This window comes from Entelurus aequoreus, linkage group LG13 (assembly GCF_033978785.1).
Source record: "Entelurus aequoreus isolate RoL-2023_Sb linkage group LG13, RoL_Eaeq_v1.1, whole genome shotgun sequence".
Classification (NCBI taxonomy): domain Eukaryota; kingdom Metazoa; phylum Chordata; class Actinopteri; order Syngnathiformes; family Syngnathidae; genus Entelurus; species Entelurus aequoreus.
Genome location: NC_084743.1, coordinates 42,032,423 through 42,047,799, shown reverse-complemented (window position 1 = coordinate 42,047,799; position 15,377 = coordinate 42,032,423). Strand labels below are relative to the sequence as shown.

Below are 15,377 nucleotides of genomic sequence, written 5' to 3'. Positions count from 1 at the left end.
GGGTTTTCTTAACAGGATAAATTACATTTAATGTATTGTAGCCTTCAGAAAAAGTAAAAGTCTGACTCTATTTTTAACTTGTAGTGTAAATCTTATAACCTGCCCCATTCTAACAGGTTCTATCTCCTTTGCAAACACTTTCGTCTCCGTGCTTCCCCGGACACAACACTTCATCATCCATCGGTTCGCTTACAGGCAAGGACGGTGTATTTGTAATCGGAAAAATCAACATCAAATCAAAACCACACCAACATAAAACATTACCACCAGCTGATTGTTACAGTATGAATGCATATAGATATATACTGTATAGATATAGATAAAGATAGATAGATACCGTATTTTTCGGAGTATAAGTCGCACCGGCCGAAAATGCATAATAAAGAAGGAAAAAAACATAAGTCGCACTGGAGTATAAGTCGCATTTTTTGGGGAAATTTATTTGATAAAACCCAACACCAAGAATAGACATTTGAAAGGCAATTTAAAATAAAGAATAGTGAACAGGCTGAATAAATGTACGTTATATGACGCATAAATAACCAACTGAGAACGTGCCTGGTATGTTAACGTAGGGCTGGGCGATATATCGATATATGTTTGTCTCCGTGCGATATAGAAAATGACTATATCGTGATATTAGAGTATACGTTCTCACGCAGTTGCTTTTAGCTGCAGGCATTACATTACAGGCTCTTGTCACTCTGTCTTGTCTCTCCTCACAGACAACGCACCTTCTTACACACGTCACATACGGTCAGGTCATACGTCACATACGTATACGCCCTCGCGCAGCAGAGAGGTAGCCGCATGGCTAAAGTTAGCTGTGGTGCGAGTGGTAATACGAGAGAAAGAAGGTGCGAATCTGGTAACAAATGAAGGAAGAATTAATTCCCAAGAAAAACAGCAGGGGTCCATCGTCTGGCGGTGGTTTGGCTTCAAGTGTAAATATGTCGAACAGACAACCGTAATTTGTCAAGTGTGGGGCGAAAGAGTTTCTACAAAAAGTAGCATTATTGCTAATATGTAGCATCATTTGAAAAGTCACCTGCTAGAGAATGGAGAGTGCTTACTCCGCACGTCAACATCTCCGTTCGGTGCCACACCATCAAAATGCTGAGGCAAACATTTCCACATCAACACCGTATGATAAAAAGAGTCAACAAAAGGAGATAATGTCCACAGGAACCTACCACATAGCGAAGGACGAACACTATTTGATTTCCTATTAAGCAGCTCATTTGTATTTGACACTTATTGAAATATCTTGTGTGACATGTTTTAAACTAATCACTTGTTTTAAAATGTCTGCCAATCTTGCACTTTCTGTTTTGGAAATGACATGAATGTTTGTGTCAATGTTTAATAACTGTTTAATAAATACACTTTTGGTAAATTGACTTAGTTGTGATTTCCTTCTCTGCCTGAAAGATTAAAAGTAGCATATATTAATGCAGTATGAAGAAGAATGTTTTAATGTAGACACATAGAATCATCATACTGCTGTGATTATATGCATCAAGTGTTAATTCAAGGCTAAGGCAAAATATCGAGATATATATTGTGTATCGCGATATGGCCTAAAAATATTGAGATATTTAAAAAAGGCCATATCGCCCAGCCCTATGTTAACGTAACATTATGGTAAGAGTCATTCAAATAACATATAGAACATGCTATACGTTTACCAAACAATCTGTCACTCCTAATCGCTAAATCCGAGGAAATCTTATACGTTACATGAATTAGCTAAATAATATTTGATATTTTACAGTAATGTGTTAATAAGTTCACACAAGTCGCTCCTGAGTATAAGTCGCACCCCCGGCCAAAGTATGAAAAAAAAACGGCCGGCCAGTCAGCCGGATGAATGGATAGATACTACACACACAGAGACGCCGAGATGAGCGGTCGCACCCTCTTTCGCTCCCGATCGGGAATCCAAACAACTGCTCGGATTATCCCACACTTTCTCCTTTTTCTACTGTGGATCACGGATTTATATTTTAAACCTCCTCGGATACTCTACCCTCTTGAAAATGAGAGTCGAGAACGCGAAATGGACATACAGTGACTTTTATCTCCACGACAATACATCGGCGAAGCACCTTGGCTTTGGAGCTAACGTGTTAGCATCGTGCTTGTCTGCACATTGAGGCAAAGTGAACATGCCCCTGACTGGAAGGATAAATAGAAAGTCAATAATACTACTATTACTCCTACTATCAGGAGACACTGAACTCAACCCTGGACCTGCAACAACACGGTTAATGTTGTCCCGACTGGCGAAGACTAGCAATGCTACTGCTAGCGTCGCCATCGAAGCTAACTCGGCTACCGGCTCATCTCAGCTCAAGCTCACCTGTGCTCCAGCGGTCGGCGGAGGACTTCGCCCCGTTCATCGACACGGTCGGAGGCTCGGCGGCGGCGGTGGAGGACGACCCGGTCATCAGAGAAGGCAGCGACTCAGCGGCGGTGAACGACGCGGCGCCTGCGGTGGACGACGACCCAGACATCGGTGATTGCGGGGAACTGCACGAGATGGCGGGGGTCCACGCGACCTCTCCCCGGTCCCGGATGGTCGAGGACGCGGCATACACGGGATTTAGAGGCGCCTTTACACAAACATTTTCGTTATTCTCTTTCTCTTCAAAAAAGCCCGCCAAAAGGAAACCCAACCCATCCCCCAGCAACCCTACCTGGCCTCCTCCTCCCTCTCCCTCCCCTCCCCCTTTCTCTCCCTCCCCCTTCACCTGGAGGACGATCAATATGCCTCTCTCTCTCTCTCCTCTCTCTCCTTGCTCTTCAACTGCAACAGCAATAATAACCAACAATTTTTCTGGTCAGTACCACAACACAGCGGACTGATGCTCTTTTTGGTTCCAGTGTACTACACATCATCCACCTTAATGTGAACAGCCTCTCTGGAGCCAAACTCGACCAAATCAGAGAAATGTTCAACACGAAGGTAAAAATCTTGTGTTTCTCTGAAACCAAATTTGATCAAAGTATTTCTGACTCAGAGATAGAAATACAAAACTTTTCGGTTATCAGAAAGGATAGGAATAAACACGGTGGGGGCGTTTGTATGTATATTCACCAGGATATTAAATACATAACTCGCACTGATCTTAACCACAATGACCTGGAATCTGTGTGGGCGGAAATCAAATTTAAAAATGCTAAGCTGGTACTAATAGGGACTGTTTATAGACCCCCTAATCAGAGTGATTTCTATGGGGCTTTGGAAGAATGCTTGGCGGGGACAGACAACATGGAGAAAATTATAACTGGGGATCTGAACACAGATATTCAACGCAAAGATGCGCCTGTCTTCAGATCCTTTAGCAAGTTTTGTAATCTGCACGGTCTTTCCCAGCTAATAGCGCTACCCACAAGGGTGTGTGATTCCACTCAATCAACCATAAATCTCATTCTCACTTCAGACCGGCCTAAAATAAAAAATAGTGGGGTCATGATCCGTGGTCTTAGCGACCACTATCTAACCTTCTGCACCCGTAAAATAGCTAAACCTAAAGCCAATGGCCACATAACAGCCCAATCCAGATCCCTCAAAAAATACTCCAATGACAATTTCAATTTAAAATTAGATGAGTGGGACTGGTCCCCTGTGCTCGCGAGCAACCTGGTCGATGTCGCTTGGGATCGCTTCAAAACGGCGTTCCTAAAGATACTAAATGACATGGCTCCCGTGAAAACAGTCAGGATCAAAGCCCGCTCGGAACCATGGATGAATCCGGACCTATTAGCTGCCATAAAAGACAGAGACAGGAAATACTCTGAATACCAAAAATGTAAAACAGAAGTAGATAAACAACCCAATAATATCAACCTCAAATTACTCCTTTCAACTCTCAAAAAGCAATGCAATAAATTAAGAAATAAGTCAACCAACCTGACTAAATCCTTAAAAAAAAATTACATTAACGACAAAATAGAGGAAAACACGAATAAGCCACGTGAGCTCTGGAAAATTCTCAACAACCAGCTTCCTGGTTGCAGCCAGAAACTTAAAACAAGACTCACCAACATCAGCATCAAGGAGGGTGACTCCCTCATTACAGACAAAATGGAGGTAGCTAGCAGACTTGACATCTTTTTCACCAACATAGCCGCAACTCTTGTCAACAAGCTGTCCCACCACTCTGGTCGCTTTGGTGTAGAACACATTAAAGCCTTCTACAGAAAGCTAGGAGTATCCAATGATGATTTCAAATTAGAAATGGTCACAGCTGATGAGGTGTTTAAAAAATTGAGCGCGCTCCACCCTAACAAGGCCACCGGCCTTGATAATATTCCCTCCAGATTCCTCAGGGACTCTGCCTCCATCATTGCCCCGATCATCACGCACATAATAAACCTATCAATTACACAAGGCCAAGTACCAAAAGATTTTAAGATAGCAAGAGTAACTCCCCTCTTTAAAAAAGGAAGCAAATTGGAACCTGGCAACTACCGACCTGTTTCTATTCTCAGCTCCATTTCGAAAGTAATGGAGAAAATAGTTTATGAACAGGTCGATAGTTACCTTGCCACTAATAAACTCATGTACAAATTCCAATCCGGCTTCAGAACTAACCACTCCACTGACACATGCCTTCTCTATCTGACCGACCACATCAAACATGAGGTGGACGCGGGCAAATACTGCGGCATGGTCATGCTGGACCTTCAGAAGGCCTTTGACACCGTTAACCACGCTATACTGTTGGATAAGCTCAGAGCAATCGGATTTAACAAAACCTCTTGGAGCTGGATGCAATCTTACTTGGAGGGGAGGGAGCAGGTGGTAGAGGTGAACGGCACCGTGTCCCCCCCCCTCTCGGTGAGCTGTGGAGTCCCCCAAGGCAGTATATTGGGACCTTTACTGTTCCTAATATACATAAACGACATGTCATCGGCATGCGACTGTGAATTGTTTTTGTTTGCGGATGACTCTGCCTTGCTGGTATCCGGCAAGGACAAGTCACAGGTGGAGAAAATCCTCAGTGCTGAGCTCTGTAGAACTTGCACCTGGCTCGCTGACAACAAGCTATCCATCCACTTGGGTAAAACAGAATCCATCCTGTTTGGGTCTCACATCAAACTTAAGAGAGTCAATGACTTCACCATAAAAGTAGGTGACAGTGTCATCACCAGGAAAGATGAGGTCACCTACCTAGGTTCCATTCTAGAGGCTAACCTTTCCTGTGATAAAATGGCAACCAAGGTAATCAAAAAGGTTAACCAACGAACGAGATTTCTCTACAGAATTTCCTCTCTGGTCAACAAAAGCACCTTGAGAATTCTGGCGGGAACTCTCGTTCAACCCTTTTTCGATTACGCATGCACCTCCTGGTAACCTAGCACCTCCAAAACCCTCAAATCTAAACTCCAAACATCTCAGAACAAGCTAGTCAGGTTACTTCTAGACCTCCACCCCAGATGCCACTTCTCTAAAGTGGGCTGGCTCAAGGTGGAGGACAGAGTTAAACAACTTGCACTGAGCCTAGTCTATAAAATCTGCTACACCTCCCTGATACCGAAGTACATGTCAAACTACTTCCTTAACGTAAATGACCGCCATAACCACAACACCAGGGGGTGCTCCACTAACCACGTTAAACCCAGATTCCGAACTAACAAAGGTCTTAACTCATTCTCTTTCTATGCCACATCAATGTGGAATGCGCTCCCAACAGGTATAAAAGAAAGGGCATCTCTATCCTCCTTCAAAACCGCAATAAAAGTTCACCTCCAGGCAGCTACAACCCTAAACTAACACCCTCCCCGGATTGCTAATAATCAAATGTAAACAATCAAATGCAGATACTTTTTCTTTTTCTTATGCCTTCTGAACTCTCTCTCTCTCTCTCTCTCTCTCTCGCTCTATGTCCACTACTTGATGTCCATATCCCCCCCCCCTCCACACCCCTGATTGTAAATAATGTAAATAATTCTATGTGATTATCTTGTGTGATGACTGTATTATGATGATAGTATATATGATAGTATATATCTGTATCACGAATCAATTTAAGTGGACCCCGACTTAAACAAGTTGAAAAACTTATTCGGGTGTTACCATTTAGTGGTCAATTGTACGGAATATGTACTTCACTGTGCAACCTACTAATAAAAGTCTCAATCAATCAATCAAAAACCCAAAGGAGAAAGATTAGCTAAAATTATTTTAATGTTATGTATTAGCTTGGTTAGGGCGGACACACAAAGTAAGAAGTAGAGGACAAGTAATGCTAGCTGCAGCGCTAAAGGCCTACTGAAACCCACTACTACCGACCACGCAGTCTGATAGTTTATATATCAATGATGAAATCTTAACATTGCAACACATGCCAATACGGCCGGGTTAACTTATAAAGTGCAATTTTAAATTTCCCGGGAAATATCCGGCTGAAACGTCTCGGTATGATGACGTATGCGCGTGACGTACGGAAGTATTGGTACCCCGTAGAATCCTATACAAAAAGCTCTGTTTTCATTTCATAATTCCACAGTATTCTGGACATCTGTGTTGGTGAATCTTTTGCAATTTGTTTAATGAACAATGAAGGCTGCAAAGAAGAAAGTTGTAGGTGGGATCGGTGTATTAGCGGCGGACTACAGCAACACAACCGGAGGACTTTGTTGGAGAGCAGACACGCTAGCCGGCGACCTCACCTTGACTTCTTACGTCTCCGGGCCGCCAACCGCATCTGTGATCGGGTGAAGTCCTTCGTCGCACCGTCGATCGCTGGAACGCAGGTGAGACGGGTGTTGAGCAGATGAGGGCTGGCTGGCGTAGGTGGAGAGCTAATGTTTTTAGCATAGCTCTGTGAGGTCCGGTTGCTAAGTTAGCTTCAATGGCGTCGTTAGCACAGCATTGTTACCTTCGCCAGCCTGGAAAGCATTAACCGTGTATTTACATGTCCACGGTTTAATAGTATTGTTGATTTTCTATCTATCCTTCCAGTCAGGGGTTTATTTATTTTGTTTCTATATGCAGTTAAAGCACGATGCTATCACTTTAGCTCGTAGCTAAAGTGTTTCACCGATGTATTGTCGTGGAGATAAAAGTCACTGTGAATGTCCATTTCGCGTTCTCGACTCTCATTTTCAAGAGGATATAGTATCCGAGGTGGTTTAAAATACAAATCAGTGATCCACAATAGAAAAAGGAGAGAGTGTGGAATCCAATGAGCCAGCTTGTACCTAAGTTACGGTCAGAGCGAAAAAAGATATGTCTTGAACGGCACTCTAACGTTCCTCATCCACGAATCTTTCATCCTCGCTCAAATTAATGGGGAAATCGTCGCTTTCTCGGTCCGAATCGCTCTCACTTCTGGCCGCCACCACTGTAAACAATAGGGAACTTTGCGGGAATTTTCAGCTGACTACGTCACGCTCCTTCCGGTAGGGGCAAGGCTTTTTTTTGTCAGATACCAAAAGTTGCGATCTTTATCGTCGTCGTTCTATACTAAATCCTTTCAGCAAAAATATGGCAATATCGCGAAATGATCAAGTATGACACATAGGATAGATCTGCTATCCCCGTTAAATAAAAAAAAATTCATTTCAGTAGGCCTGCTAGTTTGAATGTGAAGTAGTGAAAAAAGAAAATAAATGCTTTGTACTGTACACTTCAACAGAAGGCTAATATGAACTGTGTTACAGCAGAGCGTAACCAGCTAAGAAGAGGATATTAGCAAATAGATTCATAAATTAGGAGAGACAATAATATCCACATAGTACGGCAACGCGTCTGTCAGCCATAGATGGTGTAGCGGCTGGCTACGGCTTCTAACCAATGACTTTGACTGGGGGTGGGTCTTCTGGGACAAGGATGGGAAGTGACGTTCTGAGGGTGAAAAGTTATTAAATAAAGGATGCCTGTTTGCCAAGTAGGGACTTGTATTTATTTGTTCAATTACAGTTCTCACACATCTAGTGTTCCATATTTATATCTGTTGTGCACATCAAAAAAACGGAAATGGCGCAATACTGCAAATGCAGTAGCCAAAGGATGAGTATTGTAGCCATTAAAACATTTGAATTTAGTACAATATACAATATAATAGATGTTTAAATCTATCTATAATCGAATCGTAGCCTCTGATTCGTAATCGAATCGTAAGATGCCCAAAGATTCCCACCTTTGTGTGTAGATCGAATCGAATTGTGATAATCGATTTAGAACCTAATGAACACACATCAAATTGACTTGGACAATCACCATGATACATAGCCAAAACACTGAATCATACCTAAACCAGGGCTTACGGAAACGGAGGTATCACTTTATTTAGAAATGTAAGTTGTTCTGTTAGTGCTCATAGTAGTTTGTCTAAGCCAGTGGTGTCAAACTCAAATACAGAGTGGGCCAAAATTTAAAACGGAACAAAGCTGTGGGCCAAGGTTGAACAAATTAACCTTTTTGATAGGGACCCAAACAAGTTTTGCATTAAATATTGAACAAGCAAGGCTTATATAACTTTATAGTGACATGCAAAATTGAGTTTCAAATAATAATAATAAAAAAATATCAATGGCATATCAAATACAATTTAAATAAAAATTGAATGCACTGCTTTTAACGTCCTCTACGAGCTGACGTCATGTCCGCTTTTCATCCCTTCTAACAACGTGCCCGCCCAGTCACAAGATATGTGTGGCTCCTGTACGCACACACACACACGTGAATGCAACGCATACTTGATCTTCAGCAATACAGGTTACACTGAGGGTGCCAGTATAAAAACCTTTAACATTGTTAGAAATATACGCCACACTGTGAATCCACACCAAACAAGAATGACAAACACATTTTGGGAGAACATCCGCACAGTAACAACATAAACACAACAGAACTAATACCTAGAACCCTTTGCAGCAGTAACTCTTCCGGGACGCTACAAAGTGTGTGTGTGTGGGAGGGGGAGCGGCGGGGTTTGGAGGTAGCGGGGGTGCATATTGTAGCGTCCAGGTGTTGTGCCGGATAAAGCACTCCCGGCGTAGAATGCACCCCCTGACGGGAGTGTTATATCAACTAAAGCCCACACTTAAAGTTTCCACGTGAAAAAAAATAAATAAATAAAATAAAATTTAAAAAAAAGTTTCCACGTGCAAGATTGAATCTATTTGAAAAAGTTATTTAATAAGAAGCCAAAAGTGCAAAAACAATAATGTTCGTGTTGGAGGAGTTGTGAATGAATGAAATATGAAATCCGGATTGCAGTCTGCATGTGTACCTAATGTTGTGGCTTCTTATTAAATAACTTTAAATTGATTCAATCTTGCACGTGGAAACTTTAAAGGCCTACTGAAACCCACTACTACCGACCACGCAGTCTGATAGTTTATATATCAATGATGAAATCTTAACATTATAACACATGCCAATACGGCCGGGTTAACTTATAAAGTGACATTTTAAATTTGCCGCTAAACTTCCGGTTCGAAACGCCTCTGAGGATGACGTATGCGTGTGACGTAGCCCGGCGAACACGGGTATGCCTTCCACATTGAAGCCGATATGAAAAAGCTCTGTTTTCATTTCATAATTCCACAGTATTCTGGACATCTGTGTTCGTGAATCTGTTTCAATCATGTTCATTGCATTATGGAGAAGGAAGCCAAGCAAGCAAAGAAGAAAGTTGTCGGTGCGAAATGGACGTATTTTTCGAACGTAGTCAGCCACAACAGTACACAGCCGGCGCTTCTTTGTTTACATTCCCGAAAGATGCAGTCAAGATGGAAGAACTCGGATAACAGAGACTCTAACCAGGAGGACTTTTGATTTGGATACACAGACGCCTGTAGGGAACTGGGACAACACAGACTCTTACCAGGATTACTTTGATTTGGATGACAAAGACGCAGACGTGCTACTGTGAGTATGCAGCTTTGGCTTTTTTTTGCGTATGTACGTAACTTTTTTAAAATATATAAGCTTTATGAACCTTGGGTTAGGTGAACGGTCTTTTGGGCTGAGTGATTGTGTGTGTTGATCATGTGTTTGAATTGTATTGGCGTGTTCTATGGAGCTAGGAGCTAGCAGAGGAGCTAGGAGCTAGCATAACACGTACCGTACCGTACGTGCGCGTCACGTACGTAACTTTTTAAAAATATATAAGCTTTATGAACCTTGGGTTAGGTGAACGGTCTTTTGGGCTGAGTGATTGTGTGTGTTGATCAGGTGTTTGAATTGTATTGGCGTGTTCTATGGAGCTAGGAGCTAGCAGAGGAGCTAGGAGCTAGCATAACAAACACGCAGGTGTTATTATGCAGGATTAATTTGTGGCATATTAAATATAAGCCTGGTTGTGTTGTGGCTAATAGAGTATATATATGTCTTGTGTTTATTTACTGTTGTAGTCATTCCCAGCTGAATATCAGGTACCGTGAGTATGCAGCCTTGGCTGCTAAACATTCGATAACTTGACCGTATGTGCGCGTCACGTACGTAACTTTTTAAAAATATATAAGCTTTATGAACCTTGGGTTAGGTAAACGGTCTTTTGGGATGAGTGATTGTGTGTGTTGATCAGGTGTTTGTATTGTATTGGCGTGTTCTATGGAGCTAGGAGCTAGCAGAGGAGCTAGGAGCTAGCATAACAAACACGCAGGTGTTTTTATGCAGGATTAATTTGTGGCATATTAAATATAAGCCTGGTTGTGTTGTGGCTAATAGAGTATATATATGTCTTGTGTTTATTTACTGTTGTAGTCATTCCCAGCTGAATATCAGGTCACCCCCGGCTCTCACAGCATCTTCCCTATCTGAATAGCTTCAACTCCCCACTAGTCCTTCACTTGCACTTTACTCATCCACAAATCTTTCATCCTCGCTCAAATTAATGGGGAAATTGTCGCTTTCTCGGTCCGAATCTCTCTCACTTCATGCGGCCATCATTGTAAACAATAGGGAACTTTGCGTATATGTTCAACTGACTACGTCACGCTACTTCCGGTAGGGGCAAGCCTTTTTTTTATCAGATACCAAAAGTTGCAATCTTTATCGTCGTTGTTCTATACTAAATCCTTTCAGCAAAAATATGGCAATATCGCGAAATGATCAAGTATGACACATAGAATAGATCTGCTATCCCCGTTTAAATAAAAAAAAATCATTTCAGTAGGCCTTTAAGTGTAGGCTTTAGTTGATACAACACTCCTGTCAGGGGGTGCATTCTACACCGGGGGTGCATTATCCGGCACAACACATGGACGCTACAATATACACCCCCGCTACCTCCAAACCCTGTCGCCCCCCCCCACACACACACCTTGTAGCATCCCGGAAGAGTTACTGCTGCAAAGGGTTCTGGGTATTTGTTCTGTTGTGTTTATGTGCGGATGTTCTCCCAAAATGTGTTTGTCATTTTTGTTTGGTGTGGATTCACATTGTGGCGTATATTTCTAACAATGTTAAAGGTTTTTATACTGGCACCCTCAGTGTAACCTGTATCGCTGAAGATCAAGTATGCGTTGCATTCACTTCAGTGTGCGTGCCACAGCCACACCTATTATGTAACTGGGCCAGGACTTGTTGGACTGGACAAAAAGAGGACGTTACAATTCTTGGGAGGGTCACTGAAATTTGGGAGTCTCCCGGGAGGTTTGGCAAGTACGAGAATTAGCGGTGTACCGCGGCACCGCCGCTGTATATAAGCAGCAGGCCAGCTCTAGTGTTAATTTTATATCGCTTCACGTGCCAAGTAAAATTACACGGCGGGCCAAATTTGGCCCGCGGGCCAGAGTTTGACACCCATGGTCTAAGTGGTGTTTCCGTATGACTTGCGCTGATCGATTAAAACTGACTGCAAATCAGTGTGTCTCATGTTAATTGGCCTACCAGCAATCATATGACGAAACGTTGTCTTAACAGTGAAAGCCTCTTTTAAGGGATGTTGTAAAATTGTCTATACCCTTATGGTTGCGATTGTTAGTCGGGAAGAGATTCTTAAGATGTGTACTCCACTTACCTCCAGACTGGTCTGTTTCCACTTCACATGTACCATGGGCTCCATTCCTCAAGTTCATTCCATCAAGTCTATTTACATCCGCTGAATTTTCTTCAGTCAAAGCCAAAATCATCACCTCTGTTGTAGTCTCAGCCAGTGATTGGGATTTTGTATCTTCTCTTTCTGACAAGTCTGTAACCTGGAAGATATCACTCTTGTCGAACATTCTGTGGTCCTCGCTGCTAATGCCATCCTCAGAGTGGCATGTGCTACAAGCAGAATCTTCAGCCTGTGTAGCCAATTCAACACCTTTCTGTTCAATACCTGGCAGAGGCGTACTCATTGCTGCTTGGTAAGACAGTTTTGGCAAAGGGTCTACCTGCATATTATCTGACTGATAAACCAATCCACTGATATTAACAGACTCCCATTCAGACACTGCAGAACAGCCATTCAGCATCACTTGCTCTTTGCTCTGTTGAAGGGCATCAGACAAACTGTGGTGGCACTGCATGCTTTTGTCAGGAGCCTGGCAGCTGGTGACACCAAGGACCTGCTGGGTGGCTGCCGAGATGACCTCAGTTATGAGCCCAGCTGCCAGAACCTCCAAATCTTGTTTTTCACCATTATTGCAGTGAACCAGGATTTCCTGTGAAGTCAATGACTTGGTCTGGGCTTTAAAGGTCAGAAGAGTGGAGGTAGGAGTGCTGGTTAGAATGTGTTGATTGAAATCATGCAGGGATGTAGGTGTTTCTAGAGAATCAAACTGTGATGAGATCCCTCTCTGCACTTTAGCGGGGGTGACCACACAGGCATCATTTTGTGTCATAATGTTGTAGTTTTTTGCAACCTCACCCTCTGGCTCAGGCCTCTCTGCATCTGAAAGGCATGTCGACGAGGAGGCCGAGTGCATAACTTTGGTGGATTGGCAGGGCAAGTCAATCTCTTTAACTGTGTCTTCCGCAGCACAAGTTAGTTCACTCTTAAGGTAGATTTCTGCCTCTGTAGCCAAAGCAGTTGCTGGGCTTTTCTTCTTAAACCCATGTTCTTTGAGTGACACTTTGTGACTGTGGCCCTGCTCATATGGTGGCAGAGTTGAGACTGCGGGTCTATCAATGTGCAGTCTCCTTCCACAAGTTTCAGATGCTGCCTCTTTGGAAGATTGTCCCACTGAACATGCTGCATATGCATCCTGAACAAGAGTTTCGGAGATATTTTCCTGCTCCTTGTCTTGATTAGTTACTTGTCTGCAAATGAGGTGATGTTCTGTGTCGTTTGTAGAAGATCCAGTTCCTTTTTCACACACACCATTGCTACCCACTGCTACAGATGACCTAAGGGGTGCGATTTTTGAAGCTTCATCTGGTTCGTCATGGCTAATGAGACGCTCTTTCTTGCGGGAGATGTACCACCACCAGCCAATCAGTGCCAGAACTCCAGGCAGTGTGTAGGGCACAACCGAGCGAAACCTCAGCGGCATCTCAGGACACTAGCTACACCTGGGGGGGAAAGAAAAACTTTTAGTTCATTTGTGATACAGGAAGGCATGTCATAGAATGCTAACCACATTTCTGTAGTATGCCTTCCTTCCACCATTAATATTCATACAATTAATGCTCCAGTTTACCCCTATTCAATTAACAGCTACATCTCCAATCGTCGCCAGGTGTGTAGTCTCCAAAATCAATTAACCACCAGATCCTAGTTAGTGAAGGGTAGGAATGAGCGATAAGGCCCATAATCTACACAGCAGCCTCCTGCATCAAAGATATACATCACATCACAATATACTATTTGGCATGTGAATAATATAATTTTAAAACAGGTTAAAATGGCTCCTAATTTGGCTGTTACATATGGGGAAGATATTGCGTGATTTCCAATTGTATTACTTTCACAAAACTATTATTAATGTACTTTCTAATTTACTGTTAATAGCTGGTTAAAATGGCTCCTAATTTGGCTGTTACATATGGGGAATATATTGCGTAATTTCCAATTGTATTACTTTCACAAAACTATTATTAATATACTTTCTAATTTACTGTTAATAGCTGGTTACTTTATGCTGTAGCATACTGAAGACGCTGCACCGATCAACCTGTCGATCTCACGATCCACTCTTCCCTCACTCGTGAGCAAGACTCCTAGGTACTTGAACTCCTCCACTCTCCCATTCTTGCTTGATGTACAGCTTAAGTTGTTCAATAGTCCGGGGGTCTCCGTTGTGGTATTTTAGGCTTCATAATGCGCCACACATTTTCCAATGGGAGACAGGTCTGGACTACAGGCAGGTCAGTCTAGTACCCGCACTCTTTTACTATGAAGCCACGTTGATGTAACACGTGGCTTGGCATTGTCTTGCTGAAATAAGCAGGGTAACATTGCTTGGATGGCAACATATGTTGCTCCAAAACCTGCATGTACCTTTCAGCATTAATGGCGCCTTCACAGATGTGTAAGTTACCCATGTCTTGGCCACTAATACACCCCCATACCATCACAGATGCTGGCTTTTCAACTTTGGGCTTATAACAATCCGGATGGTTCTTTTCCTCTTTGGTCCGGAGGACACAACGTCCACAGTTTCCAAAAACAATTTGAAATGTGGACTCGTCAGACCACAGAACACTTTTCCACTTTCTATTAGTCCATCTTAGATGAGCTCAGGCCCAGCGAAGCCGACGGCGTTTCTGGGTGTTGTTGATAAACGGTTTTCGCCTTGCATAGGAGAGTTTTACCAGCACTTACAGATGTAGCGACCAACTGTAGTTACTGACAGTGGGTTTCTGAAGTGATGATATCCTTTACACACTGATGTCGCTTGTTGATGCAGTACAGCCTGAGGGATCGAAGGTCACGGGCTTAGCTGCTTACGTGCAGTGATTTCTCCAGATTCTCTGAACCCTTTGAAGATATTACGGACCGTAGATGGTGAAATCCCTAAATTCCTTGCAATAGCTGGTTGAGAAAGGTTTTTCTTAAACGGTTCAACAATTTGCTCACGCATTTGTTGACAAAGTGGTGACCCTCACCCTATTCTTGTTTGTGAATGACTGAGCATTTCATGGAATCTACTTTTATACCCAATCATGGCACCCACCTGTTCCCAATTTGCCTGTTCACCTGTGGGATGTTCCAAATAAGTGTTTGATGAGCATTCCTCAACTTTATCAGTATTTATTGCCACCTTTCCCAACTTATTTGTCACGTGTTGCTGGCATCAAATTCTAAAGTTAATGATTTGCAAAAAAAAATTTTTTTTAACAGTTTGAACATCAAATATGTTGTCTTTGCAGCATATTCAACTGAATATGGGTTGAAAATGATTTACAAATCATTGTATTCCGTTTATTTTTACATCTAACACAATTTCCCAACTCATATGGAAACGGGGTTTGTACATGTTTATTG

The 15,377-nt window shown here is 42.6% G+C and overlaps 1 protein-coding gene across 1 annotated transcript in view; it reads right to left on the bottom strand.

Moving 5' to 3' along the window:
• akap1b (A kinase (PRKA) anchor protein 1b) overlaps nt 1-15,377 on the bottom strand; it is a 56,434-nt gene that overhangs the window by 39,357 nt on the left and 1,700 nt on the right. Inside the window, exon 2 of the mRNA XM_062067869.1 lies at nt 11,985-13,462. Coding sequence (XP_061923853.1) covers nt 11,985-13,443 — 1,459 coding nt within the window. The 5' untranslated portion in view covers nt 13,444-13,462. The remainder of the gene's footprint in view (nt 1-11,984; nt 13,463-15,377) is intronic.